The sequence below is a fragment of the Gallus gallus genome, chromosome 2 (genome assembly GCF_016699485.2).
Source record: "Gallus gallus isolate bGalGal1 chromosome 2, bGalGal1.mat.broiler.GRCg7b, whole genome shotgun sequence".
In the NCBI taxonomy this organism is placed as follows: domain Eukaryota; kingdom Metazoa; phylum Chordata; class Aves; order Galliformes; family Phasianidae; genus Gallus; species Gallus gallus.
This window is the reverse complement of record NC_052533.1, coordinates 146,164,014-146,187,400: the sequence shown is the minus strand read 5'-3', so window position 1 is coordinate 146,187,400 and position 23,387 is coordinate 146,164,014. Positions and strand designations below refer to the sequence as shown.

At 42.1% G+C, this 23,387-nt stretch overlaps 1 protein-coding gene across 15 annotated transcripts in view; it reads left to right on the top strand.

Moving 5' to 3' along the window:
- Window positions 1–23,387, top strand: part of TSNARE1 (t-SNARE domain containing 1) — a 483,485-nt gene that overhangs the window by 124,359 nt on the left and 335,739 nt on the right. For 9 of the 15 annotated variants that reach the window (XR_005856943.2, XR_003074075.3, XR_003074076.3 and 6 more), the window contains one exon: window positions 3,531–3,669. The exons of the other annotated variants lie outside the window; for them this stretch is intronic. Coding sequence is in view for 6 of the 9 variants with exons in the window: in XM_040694928.2 (XP_040550862.1) it covers window positions 3,531–3,669 (139 nt within the window). In the remaining 3 variants the exon portion in view is untranslated. The remainder of the gene's footprint in view (window positions 1–3,530; window positions 3,670–23,387) is intronic. 15 annotated transcript variants of the gene reach the window in all.

The window sequence follows — 23,387 nt, the reverse complement described above, 5'->3', positions numbered from 1 at the left end:
GAGACCCCTTAAAACACAAAGCTTTAGATTCACACGGGCTAAATTAAAGCCACATGGATAGCTTAGTTTTCATGCTTTGGGATATAACTGTTAGGGAGTTGTTTGGTTTGGTGGGTCCACAGTTGCTCATTGAAATCTCAAGATGCCTGTCAATGTGAGAAACTCTTCATCCAAGCACAAAGTATCACAAACGGTGACTCTGTGACACCAAAGAATATAAACAACTATGATGGTAAATATTTAAGGAGAATGAGACCCCTCTGTTTTAGGGTTTTAAAAACTCCTAAAAACTGAGCCATTTTCATGTAGGTTCTCTTTCTATTTTTTGAGTTCTGCAGCTTCTCCATAGCTCCTTGAGGCAGGTACCAAAATACATGAATTTCTGATAGGATCTGTTGTTTCAGCTCTTATATTATACCTGTACTTTCTTGGGAAAAGTTTTGTTTAGGGGGAAAGTTTTCTGAAGGTACTGCTCAATTCTTTGCTGGAAGGTGTTTTGGAAGGGCAACCCAGTATTAAAAGAAACACATTAAAACCAGAACACAAAAAGCATGTATATAGAATAGCATTCTGTACATTTAAGGGTGAGATAAAAACAAAAGTCTTCTACAGATGTGCTTGGAGTATCTGTTTGGGGGCTTATCAATGAATAATGAAGGAGACTGTGCCTTTGCCGGAGATTTATGTTGTAGCACTTTATGAACCCTACTGGAGCATTCGCAAGGAGATACAGAAAGGATTTACCACCAGTGCTGTGTGTGAAAGAAATGGGGACGGGGGGGAAAGATCTAGAGAATGGGCATGGCAAGCCCATAGGGCAGAAAATACATTAAAAATGTTGGTAAATGGAATTGTCATTCTCAAGACAGAAGAAGAGTGGAGGAGCAGCTTGGCTTGTGTGTGTACTTTAATTTCTTTGCAGTAACTAAGGACCTATAACCCCTTTTAGTTTAAAGTAGCTGTAACAAGCTGTAGATGTCCCTGTTCACGGTAGGGGAGTTGGAGTAGATGATCTTTAAGGGTCCCTTCCAGCTCAAATGGTTCTGTGATTCTAAGATTGGAGGAGAAAGATTTGGTGCACATTTATCTTGCTAATGAGAAAATAAGACCACTGTGTGACAGAGCAGGACATTAATTTAAACACGAGCTTCTGGTATTCCTGATGATTACCTTTTATGTAGGATCAAATACTGACGATCACGTAAAATAATGCTTTAAGGTCAACTTCTTTTTGTTGCATCTGGGGAGGAAAGGACCCAGCAGAATGGGAAATGGTGCTTGATTGAGATCTACAATGCATTACCCACATCTTTGCATGTGAACTGACATAATTTTACTCTGAGATTTTGGAGCAGGCACACATAGGTCGATTATAATAGAGCAAGCACGTCTGACGTCCCGCCTTAAATCTCAAACTATTAACTTAATTAATATTGTAGGCTCTTAACACCTTTCTTGACCTGTGAGCAACTTTGCATGAGACTGGAAGATGCTGCTGCTTCGCCCTTGTAGCTTCAGAAATGCCTGCTGTTTGGTTTGTATTAATTATTTCACTCTCAAGGTCCTGATTAGGCTTTGACAGAAAGGTCTGTGTGGCTTTTTAGCTCTGCAGTTGAACAGCATCCTTGTTCTATGCCAAGGATGGCTGCTCTTCACGAGTGTGTGGAGTGGTATATCTGGACCAAACTGCACTTTTGAACTGTTCCAGGCATATTTTAAAGAGTAAATGAGTTTGTTTCCCTGTTTGTTTTTCCACTCTTAAGGTGAATAATATTATTTCTGTGCTTTTTATCAGTGTAGCGCTGTCCTCTGGCATAAACAGCCTTGTAATGGGCGAGTGAGAGTGCAAACATCGCTTTTCTTAGGGAGATGCTGGTACAGAAAAAGATGCAAAATGACTCTGCCTTGATTGATTTGCTGTTTGCATGGTTGAAGGGAAGGATGAGATGGTTAAGCTGCTGTTTGATGTGGAGATTAAATTAGATTTAAGAAGCATTTTGAAATGTCACTGAAGATAAACTGTTTTGAATAGGTGATTACTTAACCAGCTGCCTTTAAGTATCTCTGGTGTTCAGCTGAGGTTTGCTGACTTGTTTGGTGGATAGAGAAGAGGGAGTCTGATCTGTCCCTACACGTCTCCTATACACTCCTGCTCCATCTTGGAGCTGGTACAGTAACATAAAACCCAAAACACTGTGTTTATTCCATGGTGTAAGTCATTCCTGCAGATCACAGAATGATTTTGGCTGGAAGGGACTTCTGGGTCCTTGTGGTCCAACCTCTGCTCAAGCAAGGGCACCCAGAGCAGGGTGCCCAGGGCCACATTCAGGTGTCTTCTAAAGATCTCCAAGGAGGAGCTTCTGCAACCTCCCTGGATAAACTGTGTCCATGCTTGGTCATCTGATGGCAAGGCCATAAATATCTCTTGATTGGATTGACAAATTGAAAATGTCTAGGGCCTGGAATGATTCTCCCCATTTTTCAGTAAGAAAGACTCTTCTTTCATAAGGAAAGGGAAGGGAAGGGAAGGGAAGGGAAGGGAAGGGAAGGGAAGGGAAGGGAAGGGAAGGGAAGGGAAGGGAAGGGAAAGGGAAAGGGAAAGGGAAAGGGAAAGGGAAAGGGAAAGGGAAAGGGAAAGGGAAAGGGTGAGAGATGTAAAAACTGGATTTATACTGTTGTTTAGGGCAAACATGAAGGCTTATATATCCCAGAATCTTAGCTCAGCCTTACACCACCTCCCTCACTGTTTCTGGGCAGAAACTGGAGCAGTGCTTCTTTCCCTAGTGATGTTGATAACCCACATTACACATTACTCTTCCTTTTGTAATTTTTAAGCATATTGAGGATCTCGCTGTGATTATGAAAATCACAAAGAAATATTTCTAAGTTTCCAAGCTGTCAGACGGGGCAACAGGGAAGGAGGAAATAGCACATCTTACTGAAAGAACAGGCAGGCTTTTCAGGATCTCAAGGCTGATAAAGGACAAGAGGAAGACTGGGGTGTCCAGCCTCCTGCTGGACATTTTGCATCCTCTTAATTCTCCCTTTCCCAAGTGCGTTTCATCATCATAAAGGTCTTGTCGCAGATTTTGCTTTGAGAGCTAAAAGCTTTGCTCCCCTCTGCCTTCCTCTGTAATTTAAGAGGCACAGATGCTGATACATCTCTGAGACAGAATCTATTACGCTTCTCCTGCCAAGCAGAGCTATGGTGCTTGCTTTATGTCCCTCCTCCTAACACTCAATTTGTTCTTTGTCGGTGCTCAGCTGGCCACATTGCTGAGCACCAGCAGGGCTCCCTCCACGCAGTGGTTCCTGTTAGCTTTCCCCTTCTTAATTTCATTATCCATTTCTAATGGCTTTTTAATGTTTGAGCTGAATTTACAGTGCCGACGACATTGTGCAGCTTCTGTTTCTCCAGAAGTTAGCCAGGGAGAGGACAGCTGACTGTCCACTGCTTTACTCATACTGTTGGAAATGGTCAGAGTATCTGCATTTATTGATCTTTTCTTCTTCCTTTTTTTTTCTTGAAGATGAATCATGGATCATTCTTGTGTGTATCAGCTTCCTCAGAGTTTGTAGCAAATGCTGATTTACCTCCTTTGAATATCAAATCATCGAACATTTCACTGCGCATTCTGAGCAAGTCTTTGCTCACTTCTGTTTATTCAGGTAGGAGTAACATCTTTCCCATACTGCTCTACAAGCTTCCTTGCAAACATTGTCTCATTTATGTTTTCCTTTGTTACTCTTAGTAAAAAAAGAATTCAGTATTTCCAAAACACAATGTTCACTTTTTTGGGTGGGGGGTTACTGATCATTCCTATCGTCTTTCTCAAAGCATCCTTTTGTAGACAGTCTTCTCCATGCTGAACAGTCCCAGATCTCTCAGCTGTTCGCCATATGAGAGATGCTCTGGGCTGTGACCATCTTCGTAGCCCTCCTCTGGATTCTCTCCAGCAGTTCCCTGTATGTCTTGAAGAGGAGAGCCCAGAACTGGACTCAGTGCTCCAGGTGTGACCTCACCAGGGCTGAGTAGAGGGGAAGGATCACTTTCTTGACCTGCTGGCCACACTCTTTATAATGCACCTTGTGATACCATTGGCCTTTTTTGCCACAAGGACACACTGCTAGCGCATGGCCAACCTGTTGTCTGCCAGGACCCCCGGGTTCTTCTCTGCAGAGCAACTTTTCAGTATCTCAGTCCCTAACCTGTACTGATGCATGCCATCATTCTTCCCCAGGTTCAGGACTTGCCCTTGTTGAACCTCATAAGGTGCCACGCCCTGCACCCAGGTTGGAGGAATCCCAAGCATTGATACAGGTTAGGTGTAGAATGGCTTGGAAGCAGTCCTGAGCAGAAGGATTTGGGGGTTTCAATTGATGAAAGACTCAACATGAGCTGGCAATGTATGCTTGTAGCCCAGAAGGCCATTCATGTCCTAGGTTTCATCAAGAGAAGTGTGACCAACAGGTCAAGGGAGGTGATTCTGCCCCTCTGCTCTTGTGAAACCCCACCTGGAGTACAGCATCCTGTTCTGGAGCCCTCAGCACAAGGAGAATGTGGACTTGTTGGAGCAGGTTCAGAGGAGGGCCACAAAGATGACAAGAGGGCTGGAGCACTGCCAATGGACAGACTGAGAGAGCTGGGGCTCTTCAGCCTGGAGACGAGAAGGCTCTAAGGAGACCTTATAGTGGCCTTCCAGTGCCTGAAGGGGGCCTACAGGAAAGCTGGGGAGGGACTTTTTGTATGGGCATGTAGTGTGACAGGAGAAGGGGAAATGGCTTTAAACTGGAAGAGGATATTAGGAAGAAATTCTTTACTTGTGAGTGCTGCCACCCTAGAGGCATTCGAGGCCAGGCTGGATTCAGTTCCTCTCAGCCTAACTCTCAGCTTGTCCAGATCTCTCTGAATGGCAGCACAGCCTTCTGATGTGTCGTCCACTCCTCCCAGCTTTCATCATCCACATACTTGCTGAGAGTGGATTCTGTCTCTCCTTCTATCTCTGTATAGGCCAAACCAAGAAATTACCTTGCTCTTGGAAGCCCACCACACCACTATGAACCAGATTCCTACATGAGCTTGTCTCTGACAGGTGTTACCAACATCTTGCACTGAATCTGTTTGATTTTAGTGGAAACATGCAGTGTTAGTCTCTGACTGCCCCAGGCTCTTTGAAAGCCACGGAACTACCAAGAGGATAAATGGCTCCCAAAGCCACTCGAGCACTGCAGAAGGGTCATAGTCGTTGGTATCAGTTTTAATATTCATACGAACATATGCTGTTTTTGTTAGTCACTAAATCTCTTGTTGGTGGAGTTGAGACATTCTGAATCTTAAGGGTAATTAAAAACTGAGTAGTTCATAAATCATGACGCAGCTTATGGGGTCCTGGCAAGATACTGAGTGCTGTGTGCGCTTTCCAAAAGGATGCCAGATGTTGATGGGAAAACCGAGCTCTTTCCCTTCTCGTGGTGGTACCAGGTTCTTCTAGACTTCAGTGAGACCTTAAATGAAGCCTGACAGCATGGCTGTGACAACAGGTGTTGGGATGAGTACTGGTGTTTTTCAAGGTAAGGCATCTTCATGGCCAGGAGAAGCCGTGTGGTCCGTCCCCACTGAAGTAGTCTGGGGCACTTCTACGTGTTCCTCATGACCAACCTTCAGCTGTATCTCCAGAGAGATTAATACAGAGCACAATCTATCTCACCACTGAGAAATGCTCCCTGAAGTATTACCCAATTTCTCCATTAAATTCACATTTAGTTTTTCTTGCTCTGATTCTCCCCAGGTTACTTTTCCTCCTTAGTGCTGGAATAACAAAGTGTGGTTGCCAAAAATTCTCAGGACTCACCTTTTGTCTGTAATACGATGTTAGCCTGAATTAGTGTTTCATACTGCACCAAGTAAGAGTGAGCATCACGTGGCAAGATGAATAAATGTAATTATTGTTTGGCATGACGCAGACATGAATGTGCCTGAGGGTGTTAATGGGAAATGGAGAAAAAGAGAAAAACAGAGCAAGACTTCTTCCTTTTGGAGTTCTAAAATTTTGAAGATGGTAGTGGGTGAGGTACCATTGCATTGTCTTCCCTCTCTGTCATCTTTTGTCTCATATCAAGTGAACACAATTGTATCTCAGGCATGAAGCCCTCCATATTTCATAGATTTAAAACAGAGAACGCAACCATAGGTATTCACTTTCTGGGAACCTTCATGCTTTTGGTTTACAGCTCAAGCTCGAGAATTTGGGTATAGCTTTGGATGGGAAAAGCAGTTTCTTCAAAAGGCCGCTAGCCAGAAAGCAGGAAGTAGGAAGATGAAAACTTAGTATTTAAGTCAACGTAAGTGACCAGAACTAGTGGAGAATCAATATTCATTGCTTGGAAAATGTAGATTATAGTTGCCTTCATCTTCTCTTCTGGTGTATCCATTCCTGTATATTCTCAGTGAAGGTTTACCTCATGTGTTTTCCTCCTGCATAGGGCCGGGTAGTGTAAATAGAGCACGGTGAGTTGTGCTGTCCTTTGGAAAGGAAGATATGAAAAGGATCTAACTGATGATTAAGATGGGCTGTTGTGATGCTGTTTGTTAAATCAAACTCTGGGAAAATAATACACATGATCTGTTCTGACAGTATTTCCTTTGGAGAGAATCACTATAATTTCTTTCCCAATGTAATTGATATGCATGGTATAAAAATATGTCCTGCTTTTCAAGGATATCTATGGAAAAGGGAGGTTGGGGTTGACTTGTTGCTTCTATCCCTGCCCTGCTGTTCCATACTGAGAGAAGGGGGAAGGGGCATTTTTATTTTTGAGACTATTGATTTTGGTTATCAATATGCTCAGCAGCATTTGTTATGTCTTAAGGAAACCAAATGAGTGCTAAGTACTCAACCAAAGCAAAGCACTGTGTTGCAAATTCATCTGTCCCCCTGGAGAGAATAAAATGGAAGTTTAAGTGGCTTACTGGAGCAAGTATTAGTCACTTTGTGCACTTTGCTGGAGGGTTCTTCTAAGAAACTGCAGTGTGTACAACTCTCAGCTCACATTTCATTCTCTTTCAACTACTGGAGTGGCTAATTCATAGGATCATCTAAGTTCAATAAGATGTTTAAGATCATTTTCTTTCTAGGAAAGGGCTAATCTCTTTGTTCAGAGACAAGAGAGGTCCTAGCTCACTTGTAACATTGCTCAAGGAAGATTGGACGCTATCTCAAAAACGATGCAAGAGAGGAAGGAAGGATGAGGACAACAGGATTTCTCTAGGACAAGTGTTAATGGCCTTAAGTTGTACTGTAGGAGGTTTGAGTTGGATATTAGGGAATATGTGTTCCAGGAGAGAGTGGTGAGGCATTGGAACAGGCTTCTCAGGGATGTGGTGGACTCACCATTTCTGGAGATGCTTAACAAACATGGTGATGTGGCACTGAGAGACATGGTTTAGTGGTGATGGGTTGATGGCCTCGATGATCTTAGAGGTCTTTTCCAGCTTTAACAATTCTGTGCTTCTGTGATCAAGTCCAACTGTTAACCTGACTGACCAAGTCCCATCACTGTGTCCCTTAGTGTTATATTGTATGGGTTGGGATGATTGTAAATAGCTTATTGCTGTTCATATGCTAATACAGGTAGAACTGCTGAGCATGAGCACACCATGCTGATGTGACTACAGGCCTTCAGTCTGCATCTGCCTGGTTTTCATGGCTTCCCTGAAGAAACACATTTAGGTCTAGTCTGCCTGCCAGAATTTTTAACAGTTACGATAATTGTTCCATTCAGAGTATTGAGATAGGCAGCCAGGTCTGAAAATGATGAAATGATGATGGATTGTAGCTATTTATCATGAGTTATAAGGAAAAAAAGAGGGAGATAAGAAGAACGGCACCAGCTCTGTGCAGGTGCTTCCACACAGTCTGTGTCCCTGTGACATCTAGAGAGTTCTTTGATGTTATCCAGTCCTCTTCCTTTTGCTTTAATATTGCAGTAAGTGGCACATATAATAAATGTGAGAGGTCAAAAGACTTGCTGAGTTTTGGAGGTTTAATTTGTTTCCAGCATCCAGATGAAGAAAAATCATCCTCACTTTCAGTTTGAATACAGTTGAGAGACATTCAAAGAAATGCAATTAATACATGTATTTGGGTGTGTCAGCTATTGGGTTTTGTTCTTTTCAAAGAGAAACAAGCAAGACTTACATGAGCTCAAGATCATAGAATCATAGAATGGTTTGAGTTAGAAATGACCCTTGAAGGTCATTGAGTCCATTGAGTCTTCCCAGAGATGGAAAAGAAGGCTCATTTGTCCAAAACTGTTCTTCCCATTTGTCTCAGGAGTATAATTTAAATTTCAAGAAAATAAATTTGGTATACTGTCTAGATGAATAAACCTGGCTGTCTAAAATAAACAAATTTCATGTTGCTGAATGCCCATCTTTAATACCATCTCTTTCTTTTGGGGCTCTGGTCTTGCTTTATAGGCAAGTAAGCTTGCAGAAGCTGTTAACAGACATATTTCTGCAGGATTGGGCCCCCTCTGAAAGAGCAGATTTAATTATACGCATGACAAATTCATATACTTGCTTGAACAAAGAAACATTCAGTGTAAGCTCTTCTGGGGAGGAAGCGTGTAATCATGAGTGTTTGGTACCACGTTTGACGTGATGAAACATCAAGGAGCAATTCATTCTCAGCACCAGTGCAGAAATGGTGATTAATGAAATTATAACCACTTATAGTTCTAATACTACATTTGAACCAGTCTACTTCTGTCTTTCCTTGATTTGGGAGATAATACAATTATTTTCATATATGTGAAGCAGGGATAATTTGATAGCTTAAATGCTTACTCTCTAGTTGCTGATTTAATTATATGAAATGTCAAGGTAGTTTAAGCAGTACTTGGGGAAACCCCTACCTCTGTCAACTAGGAATATGCTAAGTGTTGTAGAAGATAACTTGCACCTTGCTATTAAAAGAAGAACCAAGCCAGAAGGCAACATGTGTACAATCTCTGTGTGCAGTGTGATGCATCATGTCTATAAAAGCTAAACCACAGCAGTAGATCTGATTTTCTTTTACATTTTGAAAGGTGAATAAAACAGCTTTGTGTTGCTCATGGTGTGTCTCATAGATGATGCCTTTTTATTGCCAGTGAGTATCAAAACTGGTGAACAAAGGTAAGATTATGTTTTCAGATATGTTTTTGTGGTTGGATGTAGCCATGTGGGAGATGTGGACTGCAATTGGGTCTCATTCTTCTGCAAGAGCTGTACGCTTCCATCAGCCGTTAGATGTTTTCTTTGATGTAAACTACTTTTGCGATGCAAAATATTTGGAAATCTCATCTGAAGGCAGAGAAGAATTTAGTAACATCCTTGTGGCATTATTGGATAAACAAGCACTTCATGCACCAGTATCATAAGAGCGTTCGAAGAAATAATTGGTTACTATTTTGGGGTACAGCTTAAGTATAAAAATATTAATACAAAGTGAGGAACTTTGTCAATGTTCAGAAATACCTTGCTAGACTTGAGAAGATAAATGTCTTGTTAAGAAGAACAGACAATAGCTTCTTTTACTAATTAAGGACAAAGACTGCCTGAATTTTGAGAAAGCTCTCTAGAAAAAGTAAAGACTCTTTACATAGACATTAAAAGTATTTTTGGTGCTCTTTGAATAAAAGTTTTGCCTTCTCTGAAGTTTCTTGAAGGTTCTGTGATCTTTGGATGAGTGCTAAATGCAAGGAAAAGTTGCAGCATCATTAAATGTGGAATTCTGAAGATGTCTTGATATGAGACAAAAGTGGTTACAAAGCTCTTCATATATTCACATTCTCAGCATGGTATTTCAGGTAGTAAAACTAACCCCAAGTTGACAGGATAGTCCAGAAAGATCTCTGAGAAGGATTGCTGTTGTCAGTACATATAGAGGAAGAGAAGATGTACTTCTCATATTAAACCCATGATGCTGTTGCTGGCATAGATTAATTTTAGGGGAGCTGTGGAGCCCTAATTCTGTTTTCACAGATCTTTGGTAGTCAAATTTTAGGATATTCTGAAAATAACGTTACAATATAAAGGATCAACCGTCTCTGAACTGGATTATGTGACATAGCAGTGGAATTCCTGGTGTGTTATTTAAGGTTGTTTAATAAGAAAAGTTTTTGTCTCCCTTAATATATGTACTATGCTGAAAATGTTGAAAATCGGATCCCAGAATCATGGAATCATGGAATGGCTTGCACTGGAAAGGACCTCAAAGATAATCTAGTTCCAGTCCTCTGCCATGGGCAGGGCTGCCACCCACTAGATCAGGTTGCCCAGAGTTCCATTCAAATTGTGAATTTGTGTAGGGTGAAATTACTTAGAGCAATGTATTAAGCTCCATTTCTAGTTCTAAAAACACAGGTATTTCTTTGCCCTTAGCCATCTTTTCTTTTCCGAACAGGCCATTATTTTTGGTCACTGAGAACCTAGTTAATGCCTTTAGTTATTTCAAGCCAAATTTGTGGGCTGGAGTGTGCAAACCTTCTCTGCTCCTCATGTCATGGAGACTTGCAGGTTTGCTTCTGTTCTGGTAGTCGGAAAGTTTGCAATGAGCATTTTCATAGCTTCTCAAAGTGCATTTAGGACAAAACCAAACTCTTGGAGGAGCTTGGACACCCAGTGTGTTTTCCAGGGTGGTCACTGCACTCCGTATTTTATTGTCTGACTTCACGCATATCATTTTGGACTCATTTTGGACTTCAGAATCCCTGACAATTTTTACTGTATTATAAGATCATAGAATAATACAATGGCTTGCCTTGGAAGGAACTCCAAGGATCGTTGTGTTCCAATCCCCCTGTCACAGGCAGGGCCACCAACCTCCAGATCTGGTACTAGAGAAGGTTGTCCCGGGCCCCATCCAACCTGGCCTTGAACACCTCCAGGGACAGGGCATCCACATCCTCTCTGGGCAGCCTGTTCAGCACCTCAGACTTGGCGTCAGGCTTCCAGGTTATCTCTGAGGCTGCTATTTGCCAAGCGAGCACCATGAGATGTGGCTTGAACCCATATATTATCTTAAAGGACTAATAAAATAGCATTTATTTGGATATTTTTGGCACCCGGGGCAGACACACTGGTGGGGCAAGTACATGCTGGGGTAAAACAGTCTGTGTTCCTTCCTGCAGCTGTTTGCTTGAGTGCATGTGAGTCAGAGCCCTTAATTCTCTCTGCAGCAGTGAATTAAGGATAATTATTGCCTTCCTCACAATTTGGAGGTCTATTAGAAAGGGAGGTTTGCAAATACATTTTGATTTTCCGACCCAGATGTTATAAGATTAGAACTTCCTCCTCCTCTTCCTTGTAATTCCTGCAATTATTGTTGCAAAGTATTGCACTATCTGGTAACCACTCTGGCAATCTCCAGCTTTTTTTCTTTATTAATTTCAGGAAGGATACCCTCATTTATGGGAGGAATTTCTGCCTCAGTTGTACTCACTTCCCTTGAATGGTGATGGCAGAACCTGGAAGTTGGAGCTAAAGCCATTTCTTTTGCTCTACAGCTTATGTTGAGTGTATGTCTGTTAAAAGCAGATTCAGAAGGCTTTTCATTCAAATAGTTAAAGCCTTCACTGAGCATTTCTTTGTGGCAAAATAATGATGAAATGAGTGTTTAAAGCACTGTTTTGTGGAAGGAAATAAATCCCAAAGAGGGAAGCAGAAGGCTGGAAACTGTTTCTGCTGATCAAACTATGGATCTAAGTGTGTAGTTTCAACAAATGTGCTGTATTTGTTCATCACTGGATGTGCGTTTATGGCTACACAAATACATGTAGAATCATAGAATTGTTTGAGTTGGAAAGGACTCTTAAAGGCCATCTAGTCCAACTCCCCTGCAGTGAACAGGGACACCTACAGCTAGATCAGGTTGCTCAGAACCCCACCCAGCCTGACACTGAACGTCTCCAGGGATGGGGCATCCACCACGTCTCTGGGCAACCAGTGCCAGTGCCTCACTACCTTTATTGTAAAAAATCTTCCTTACATCCAATCTAAATCTCTCCTCTTTTAGTTTGAAGCCAGCACACTATAGAACCTTTAGCATGATGCTGTCTGCCTCGATGATTGTAAGCATTTAGTTAATACATTTGAAGTGCTCTTATATTGATAGAGAAAAATAAATATTACCTTTATGCTAATGGATTAATTCTGCTGTGACATTGGAGTCATCAATGTGTGTATTTTTTCCTGATATCGAAGTATTGATTTTAATATTTCTTCTTTGGATCCTGTGTATTAGCAACAAAGCTCAGTTCCATGTACTGGATGCAGGGAGAGGATAACCTGCATGTGCCTGAGGAATTCAACAAGGATGTGCTGGGCTGGTTCCAGAGCATCCCTGTCAGCCACTAGCATAACAGCTCTGGTCTTGCAGGACTGTCCGTCCTCAAGATAGGAATTTAATATTCCACAGAGCTTTTTCATGCGTTAGCACAGTCTGTAAAGGTACTGGAGTGGATACCAACAACAAAGGCATCAATCATGATTCAGTCATTGCTTTTCTCTCACTGAGCCGCAAAACCCACTGGGAGAACAGTAACTTTGCAAAGATGGTGTTGGAGAGGCTTGTGCTCTAGTATATGAACAAATGGGCATATAATTACAAATAGCTTGTATCACTGCCCATCACTCCTGAAGCTCTGCTTTTTTTCAGCCTCTGCTTATTATTAGATTTGCTCAGGAACAGAATTTCTCCAGCATTGAGGGATCTCAGCTGAGGGAAACTTACTTACATTGAAGGTGATGGCATTGGAACAGGCTGCCCAGAGAGATTATAGAGTTTCCATCTATGGAGATACTCAAAACCTGCCTGGCCACTTTCCTGTTTAACCTAATCTATGGAACCTTCTTTAGATCATCTCCAGAAGTCCCTTCCAAACCCCATGGCTGCAGTTCTGTGAAGATCTCTCACTGGGGACATCAGTAATGATTTACCGGACATGGTTTGCAAGAACCAGAATCAGGTTAATCTCCACAGAGCTCGATTGTCCTACCAGGAGACTGTGCTCTGATTTCATTCCAGCACTTCTGGCAAGCTGCATGGAGTGATGGATCCTCAAGTACATGCTGAAAAGCATTCAAAAAGTCATATGGGTTATTGCAATGCTCTGTTTACTCTGGAGGAGGGGATTTAGTCCATGTTTGCACCTGCAATCTTATGCTTTGATAATCCAATTTTATTTTATGTGCCTTACTCTTAATAAAATATGGATAAATATCTGGGAGATAATCAGCGATGAGAAAACAGTAAAGCTGGGCATCACTGGTCCGCATGTGGAGAGCCCAGGGAGCATCAGGATGATATCATTTATCAGGAAGAGGCCTGCAGACAACAGCAGGAGCATGCCAAAAGACCAGCTCCAAATAATGCCATGCTGCAGAGTCTGATTTTTCCCATTGCTTTCAGGTTTCCTCTGCCACCCACTCGGTGTCCTTCAAAAGCTGACTGCTGGGAGCTGACTAACGCAATGATGTTTATCCTTCACTATGTCATAATGAAAAGTAACATCAGTTCATTGAATCTGGAAGTTGTCATCGGAGACCTGAGTGGGCTCAGCCTTCCTCAGAGATCTCATTTGCTACTCGTTGACTTTAATGAGTAGTTAGCGCTGGAGTTGGGGATCCTGCACGTGGGTTGATGTGTTGCCTCCAGTGGGATACGCTCCAATCTGCCTTGTAGCAGAAGAGATGAAGATAACAGGTTGGATATTAGAAAAAAAATCTTCTCAAAAGGAGTGGTAAGGCACTGAAACAGGCTGCCCAGGGAGGTGATGGAGTCAGTGTCTTTGGAGGTGCCTAAGGAAAGGGAAGATGTAGTACTTAGGGGAATGGTTTAGTGGGCAGTATTGAAGGTGGACAGTTGGACTAGGTGTTGCCAAACTCAGCCATTCTGTGATCTTGTGATTCTGCTCCTTTAGCATCTAGGCATATAGCTGGCTGCATGGCTTGTGGAGAGAAATGTTACTGGTGAATGGTGGTTAGGCAGAGGCTGGAGTATGAGGGGCTGGAGAGCAGCTCCATGGAAAGGATTCTGGTGGTTCTGATTGATGGCAAGTTGAATCTGAGTCAATAGTGTACCCTGGAGCCAAAAGGGTCCACAGTACCATGGGATGCAGCAGGCCCAGCTCTGCCACCGTGTGAGGGATGGGACTGTCCTTTCCCCAGGGCAATGGTCGTGGCCCCAAGCTGCTGGAGTTCAAGGAGCATTTGGACAATGCTCTAACACAGGGTTTGAAATTTGGGTGGTCCTTTGTAGAGCCAGGAGTTGGACACAGTGATCCTTATGGTTCCCTTCTGACTCAGGATATTCTGTGGTTGTATGGTTCAATGATGTTCTGTTTTTTCTTTTTTTCTTTGATCCATCTTGGGCTCTTGTGCATGTAAAGTCAGAGAAAGGAAACCGTATTTTCTGCTATTTCTGTAAAGCCAACTATGCATATGGGATCTGGGCAGTGAAGGTGTGAGCTGTGCCTGTACTGACTGTAGAACATACATCTGGAAGAAGCAATAGTGAAACTATGGTCTGCCCCAGTGAGAATAAATAATAATTTGCCCATGCTTAGTGCCTCTCATCCAAACATCTCAGCCACTCTGCAAGCATTAGTGAATTTAACCTTCATGCCACCCCAGAGCAATAGTCCAGTATTGATTATCATCACTGCTTTATGAATGCAGTAACCAGCTTACAGGGAAGTGAATCAATTTTCCTGAGATACTATCAGAGAGCAATAAAATCTGGGAGTTTTTGGCTTGTAGATCTCTAGACAATACTTCTTCCATTTTTTATTTTTTCTCTGTAAGACATCCAGAAGATGATTTACCAATTTTGTAGATATGGAGATAACAGCTTTCGGGTCTTGACTGGGAAAGAGGAAGGTGCCTGCAATAAATATGAGAATGTGCCTCATCTTTTGGAGAGGATACATCTGAGCTACCAAGAGCACCATGGCAGACCTCTTAGCAATAGTGTTTAAGGAGTTAAAATCAATTCTAGCACTTAGCACATGAGGCACAGTCTGTGGTAATTTTTTTTGAGAACACCAAAATAAAAGTGTTAAGGCCAATTAATAACAAAGGCCCTAAAGCAAACTCAGCCTTCTCTAGAGAGATTACTGTCATTCTCCTGTCTGCAGTGAAAATAAATAGATGATTGCTTGGATGTGTTGCACAGAAATACTGAAATAGTCTTTTAAGAAATGAAGAACAAGCTTTGCTCCTTGAATAGCATTAAAACAAGAGTAGGCAATTGGAACAGGTGTATGGAGGGGTACGAAGCTGCATGAGAGGAGGGTCAGACTGGGTGTTTAGGAAAAGTTTCTTTCACCAGAGGGTAATGGTCATGGAACATGCTGCCCAGGGCAGTGTCATGGCCCCAAGCTGCCTTAGTTCTGGTAGCATTTGGAGACTACTCTCAGAAATAGGGTTTGAATTTTGAATGGTCCTCTTTGGAGCCAGGGGTTGTACTCAGTGATCCTTCTGCATCCCTTCCAACTCAGGTGATTCTTTATTCTGTGATTTCAGTGCTACATTCCTCCTTGGGAAGAGGCTAGCTGACCTAGAGAGTCTCTTTTCCCTTTTTATGATTCATTGAGTAGGTTGCTCAGTTAGGATTTGCACTGTTGACCTCTTGGCTCAGAAAGATGTTGAGTCATCTTTCAGGTTCACTCTTTTAAGGTTCACTAAACCATGTGTGTGCAGAGCAGAGGAGAAGCAATACAGTAGAGGTATTGGAAATCATTAAAAACTGTGGAAAGCCTTTCATGTTTCAAACCTTTTTCTTTCATTCTTCCTTTCATTTCTTTTTCCCACCCTGAAATGTTTGTATCTACAGGCTCTGCTGCAATGTTATTTCATTAACAAAGCAGTTCTCTACACAAACTGCTTTTTGATACCAACATTATGTTTTTTTCTGATACTGAGCCCACGACCTGTCTGTGAAGAGTAAGTCATGTTTGGCCTCCACACTTTACGTAAAAGTAGAAGATGCTGTGTGTAGATCAAAGAGAAGGAGAGGATTCTCAAAGTGTGACTCTTCTGTCATTGTGTGCGTGGCTTCAAGTGGAGACTAAGCCATGGTGGAGTAAACTACAGAGAGCTCTTCTTGTTCTAGAAGTCCCCAAGATATAAGTGGCTGGTACTTGCACAGTAGCAAATATGCTTTCCACCTTCTTAGACTTTCTGTTGTTTCATCTGCTGTTCATCACTGCTGAACACCTTTGATCTGCCTCAGTGCTTCTTCTGTAGGTCAGTTCTTGGCCTCTCATCTTTAGAGCCAACCCCTTGTGTCAGGAGCTTTCCTGGTGTGGACACACAACAGGTACCCACTTGATACTGGGTACAGTGCTGCCTTTAAGGGGTATCACAGGTTCAGGAGGAAAAGTTGCTGCTAGGGAGGATATGAGTAAGCCAAAGAAAGGTTTTTCTCCTTTTCTTCCTCTCTTACTGCTCCCCTCCGTTTGCTCCTTGACCAGGAGAAAAGGCAGAATAAAAACAGCCTGTTCTCAATAAGGGAATGGAGAGGAAATACTTAATTAGCAAGACAGTATGCCCTGGAGGGTGCTGCAGTAAAATGTTAATTGAGCAAGCCTCGTTCAGAAGTCGTACATATTCAGTTAAATGTTTAATAGTTCACATTTTTGCACTAGTTAACAGTAGCAGTGTTCAGTGCTGTGCTGACTGCAGTAATGCATTTTAGCATGATATTCTTATGCTTTGTCAAAAAAGCCAGCAGGAGACATGATAGCCTTGTCTACAATCACAATATTTTACTATGTGTCCGTGCGTGCCTCTATAGCAAGGATGTGCTGCACAACTGGGGCCATGGTAGCTGCAGTAGCAACAAAGTGGATGTACTCTCCATATATCATTTTGTTGTGTGCTGCTCTGTGTAGCTTACCTGCCTCTCAGCATCCCTACTTTTGCAAGAAGCTTCCACCAAACTTAGAGAATTAATATTTGTGTGGGGTAGGGGTGGAGGGGAAACCATTTGTAAGTCCCCAGATTAAGATACGAAGGTCTGAATTTTTATATCTCTTCCCAACAGTTTTCAACATGGTAGAGGGCATCCCCTCCAATTGTTTTGTTGTTGTTGTTGTTGTTGTTGTTGTTGTTGTTGTTGTTGTTGTTGTTGTTGCTGTTGTTGCTGTTGTTGTGATTTTTACAAAGGCACTGTTGTTTTTCTACACAGTGGCAGGGGTGGGAAGGGACAAAGTGCTTCAGACAGCTCAGAACTGGAAGATTAGCTTTGCAAAATGCTTATTATGTTATTACTTAGCCAGGGAAGCATTGTCATTTGGTAGGGAGGGTGGGGAGACAGAAGAGAGAGACGTTATCAACAGAACTGATTGCCTTTTCTTTTTCTTCTGTCTTTTCCTCTGTCAGAATAAAATAAATAGCTGTCTTTTCTTGAAGAAATGTATATTTTTCTCGATTTCTGGAGGATAAACTTGCAGTTTAATTAGATTCAGTAGTGCAGCATTACTTCTCATCTGCTGATCAATTTAATTAAATTATTGCAAAGATTGGAAAGTATTAATCTAATGGTTGGAGAACAGAGCAAGAGCTTGGGAAGTTTTGCACTGTAGCTCTTACCTTGAAACAAATTCTCTGTAACCACATATGGCTCCATGCTTGTTTTCCTTCCTGCTTGTGCTAATAATCTGTTTTTCTGGAATATCAAGAAGATGGTATAATACCCAGAAGTGCGTGAAACATGTAAGACATTATGGAAATGGTGTTCTACATTCATCAAAATGACACGTACATTAAAAACTCAACAATTTCATTAACGGCACACTTTGGAATTTCATGAGAAATTTGGAGGTTTTAGCAAAGATTTAATAGCAGGTGCTTTTAATGTGCTCTCATTCTATGGTATCTCAGGAAAATATTTGCAATGAAAATGTAATATGCAGTAAAGCATATTTTACGTGTGTCTGGGTGTACACATAGCCACATGACATGCATATAACTACTGTAAGATGAAGAATTACCACTAATATTCTAATGCTAACAAACAGAAGACTTTAGGTATTTTCTTAATTTAGTTTCTTGCTTTGAATTTTCTAAAATAAACTATTATGTTGTTGGATTTGTGCTTGTTTGATTGATTGATTGATTGGTTTTCAATTTGAGCACAGGGGATGAATATGATTGTTTCTCAATCTTTACTTTATACAAGCAAAGTTTCAATCCATATGGGTAAATACTGTCATGGTGCAAGAGTCTGTGCCCTATGGATGTTAAATCCACTTGAAACCAATGTCATTATCTCCAGGACCTTCCATGTTTGTTAGAGTATAGAGCCTGAGAGACAGTACAGTGTCTGGTTGTATTCTGACCCCCAGCACAATTTCACATGGTTTTCTGTTCTGCTTTTCCTAATTTAGTACAGTGATCAGATCACTAGAGCGACTGTATATAATATAACGCAAAAGAATATTGTGTGTAATAGTGTAATATGAAGTTATTCACATCTCTTTTTCGGTTGCATTGCTGCCTAGATAAACTCAAACTCTGTGGTTTCACCTGGTTTCCTCCTATGTCTTGATCTGTGCTACAGTGGAAGGAGGATTTGCCCATCCCAAATAAAGCTGTAGCTTGCCAAAAAAACCCCAAAGATTTTGTATGTTTTAAAGAAAGTGAGCTTTACATGTAAAGAAGGTGAGCTACTTTATATCTGTTGGCGTCACAGCCAGAAAATACACTTATTTTTAGACTTTTTAAGTGTAAATTTGTATTATATTTTTATTTATACATTTCAGAGAATTTAAATGGTTGTTCCTACACTGGCCTTCCCTGTTGATCACTGTCAGGGGTGGGTTCCATGGCCATCCTTTCCAGAGCAGCACCTTCTGCCGATGCACGCTGTGCTTGGTGGCTGGGTTGGGGTGACAAGCTGTGAAGCAGTCAGCAGAGGGAAATTTTCAGCTCTCTCTTGCAGCTTTAATTAGCTCTCTTGAGGCAATTGCCTGACAGCAAATCTTTTATGTGGGCTTGCCTCCTAAATTGTGTTCATAACGGGCAGACACACTCGGCACAGCATCGCTGCTCTAGCGAAGTGGCTGGTCGTTGCTGTAGAGCGTAACTGAGCTGTGGGAATAAGCAGCACATGGGTGGTTTGAATTTCTCTATGTTCCTAAACACAGGGGAAAAACAGAGGGGCTGCGTTCATCCATGAACAAGGCCGCCCAATCTAGCAAAACCTTGAGTGGTATCTTCGTTGAATACTGATTTTGGGGCATAGAAGACCTGGAGTGGCTTTTCTTTTGCCCTCCCCCTTGTAGGGCTGGGAACTTGCTTCTCAGACAGATTGATTGGTCTGTCCCATTGTCAAATCAAGCTCAAGTCCAAGTTGTTTTATTGACTTAACTGTAATGCAAGTATTGCCAAATCTAATACACAAGAATTAAATGGCAATTATCCGTTTATTTGAGCTAGCTTCTTCCTCCCTTTGTGTTTCAGCTCTCTTCGGGCATGCAGGCAGCTTTCCAAGCTGAATGCTGCTCAATGGGATGCTGCCAGCTTAGGTAGGCATAGGGTTGGGGCAGCTCCTGTCTCCTGGTCATAAAGGGAAGGATGGCCACACCAGGGTGGAAGCACATGGGAGTGGAGCAATTCAAATGTTTCTTTCCAGTATTTCCAGGAGTACTTTAATATTTCTGATCACTGCCGTGGTATGGATACTCTTCATTCTTATACTCAGTTGCTGCTCTCCACAGCTCAGATATTTCTTCCAGATATTTCTTCCCAGATGGTCTGCTTTCTACAAGAAAATTCACCTTCATGAGACAAATGAAGAGCAGGTGCAAATGGATGATAGCTAAGCAAGGGACATGAAATCTTGGTAGGCCTCTTCTGGATCTGTATGCATTTTCCCTAGAAAGAACAGCATTTGGTAGAGGTTTGTATGGGCCATATGATGATGCCGTACATGAGGTTGCACCATTTAGAATAAAATCAGTGGCTGTTTCAGGGATAATCTGACCCTACATCCCAGCCCCACTGTCAACCTCTTGATCTTCAGCGTCAGTGCAAGAAAAAGAGACTTTTGTCCTAGCTACAAAAATCAAGGCTGTGCTATGTAATCAGGTACCAGAGCAGGATCATCCTTTGGGGTCATCTAAAGCACCTTTAAGACAGTTTCTATCTCCTGAGGGCTCGAATGGAAGAGTTTGAGGATGATTTGATCACCGGCCAGATCTGTGAACCTCTTTTCAGTGAGCAGAGGAATTTGTTAGTGATCCTTTATGTTGGTTTGTGATCGGGAAGTACGTAAAACTCTCCAAGATTTTGAGAGAATTTCTTCATTGCTGTACTAAATAGTAATGGCATGATGGGAGCTTAGTGTATAAAGAGAGATAGGATTGTGCCTTTCCTTATGCTGTGGCTTACAGTGCAACATTAAATACTGGTGCTTTAAATATCATGTGCAATACGCTACCTGTAGCATGAATCTTGCTATGGCTATTGAGCTTGAGCATTAAGCAGGTAGTTCCTGTGTAAGGACAAACCAACTGCAATACAGCATGGATTGAATTAACAGCCTTAAAACAGTTTATGTGGGCAGGATATTAAGATGACAGTGCAAGGATAGGCTTTATTTTTAAAACAAACCAAAACCATGTAAGAAAGGTAAGCTTCCCACTTCTTATCAAGGGCACAGGAATTTTGGCATTCCTTTTCTGTGTTTATTTTTTAAAATAAATTTTAAGACAATGGCATGGAAATCCCCAGACATAATTCCTGCTCATTTAGACAACGTATGCTTTTAATGACACATTCCTACTGGAAAAGACTCCTTTTTAATGTCTCATTTTCTACCTGCGGAGCCAGTTTATAGGTGTAAAAGTTGACTGGAAGTTTTGAAATGCTGTTGCTTAGCCCCCTTTGTGATCTTGGGTGAAAGAATGTCTAGTCTGGGCATTAACGATAAGCAACGCTGTATTTTTTTGGTGTTTATTTTAGCTCTCACATGCCTGGATTTTAAAGCTATAAGGGATCATGAGATCATTTTGTCAGTCTTTTTGGATCATTTGTACACTGAGAACTTGCTGCAGTGTAATTTGCCATGTATTCAGCTGTTTGCATCTACAGATTGCCTGGATTTATATGCAGGATGGATGGAGGACTGCCCCGTCCCATTTTTAACCCCAGGAATGGCTTATCTTCAGAATCCAAAAGCTATTTGTTGACTTGGCTGAGATTACATGGTGAATTTATGTGTAGTTTTTAATTCAAGCCAGACATCCTGAACAGGCTGCCCAGGGAGGACATGGAGTCATCGTCTCTGGAGGTGTTCAAGAAACATGTAGATGTGGTACACAGGGACATGGTTTGGTGGGCAGTGTTGGTGGTTGGTGGACTGTTGGACTAGATGATCTTGGAGATTTTTTCCAATCTTATCGAATCACAGAATGGTTGAGACTGGAAGGGGCTTCTGGATACAGGTCTGACTCCTGTTCAAGCAGAGGTGCCTACAGCAGAGTGCCCAGAACCACCTCCACGTGGGTTTGACTTCAAATACCCTCTCTCCAAATCAATATCAATACCAGGATGGACCACAGGGTGCTGTGCTGTGAGCAAATCACATATGAATCCATACGAATGTACTCCAAGCTTCTTGCCATAGATCTTCTTCCTTTATACTGAAAAAAGATCCACAGCGTCTAAAGAGACTGTTTGAAGCATATTGGCCAATCTGTATGTTTTAACATGTCTCTTGTCTTTGATTAAGAACAGGTTGTAGGGGGATGTGTATATATTTGTGTGTATATGTATTTTTTTGTTCTCTGTTAGACAGGTGGATAAAAACAGTTAGGTTTCTAGTTAATGCCTTGTGGCATCATTACAGACGTTTTCCTCCTGACTATGTAGGCTCTTCCACGCAGACATGCACACAACACCTTTCTGAGAAAGACGTGTCATTCTCCTTACAAATTGCTTCTCTCTTGGTGTGCTCTAATTATAGAAACTGCAAAGATTGTGTGTGTGTGTGTGTGTGGAGGCAGCAGGAATTTCAGATAAAATCAGTTCACTTAAACAAACTGATGTTAACTGCTTGAGCTGCTGGCTACAATGAATGCCATGGTCTGATTTCAGTGTGTTCTGGGTGAAGTTAACTCATGGGTATCCAACCTTTTGGTTTGCCTGGGCCACGTTGGGTGATGAGAAGTTGACTTCGGCTGCAGATACATAAGTTGCTCCAAAAGTAATGCCTCCTATTTATTTCCTTGGAAACCAATACCAAGAGCACGGTAACACTATTTAATAGAGCAGATTCTCAGCTACTAAACACTATTTTTCAACAAAGCCACCACCAACAGCTATGGACTGTGTTTAGCCTATGTATCAAAATGCATAGTTTTTTGCCATCACTTGAGTCAGCACAGCACAGCACTGCCCTCCCCTCCCTGTGCCCCGGTTTCAATTGATGTAGTGTTAATAGCACACTGACTGGTTGTTGCTGAGCAGTGGGTGTGTGCCTGGGGCCAAAATACCAACCAGAAGTATTTTGTGTTTTCAGGATTGTCTCCTGTGACTTCTGCATGCTCAGTGGGGTCTCTTCTGTACCCTCTCCTCTGAACACAGACTGAGTCCCTTCAGTCTGAGTGTTCTGACTTTATACAAATTTTTACTGCTTAGATGTCACTGGTTGCCCCTGTTCAATCAGGGTCACCTACAGCAAATTGTCCATCTCCAGGCATCAATACAAGGTTGAAATTTTCAACGGCTAGCTGTGGGTGCAGGGGATGCACCATTCTGCTGATGGGGATAGAGGCAGTTTTGGAGACCTTTGGGTTTCAGCCTACCCTTCCTTGAGGAGCAGGAAAGAAGGGATTTTTCCTAAGGAGGGAAGTGGCACATCTCGGGCTGCTTTGTGAGATCTGCATGGCAGCTACTGCTGCCTTTACAACTGGTAAGTAGAAAAAGCATTCAATAAGAGGCTGGTGGAGTGAAGGAGAGGAGGAGGAAGCAAAAAGTGGTGAAAGGAAGGAGAAGGGAATCCAGCGTCCGCAGATGGGCACCCGAGAGTAGTCCCCATTAAGTGTTCACTCTTTGCTCATGGCTGCCAACATGTCCAACTACTTAATGCTGGTTGATGCAACAAGCACTGGAGGGGATGTTAGAGAGCAGACATTTTGCAGCAGTTCTTTTTTTTACTGCTAGAACGTTAGGCTTTCTTATTTTGGTCATAGAAGCATAGAATCGCAGAATATCACAAATTGAAAGAGACCCAGAAGGGTCATTGAGTCCAACTCCTGGCTCCACAGAGGATCACCCCAGATTCCAACCTGATGTCTGAGAGCACTGTCCAAATGCTTCTTGAACTCTGGTAGCT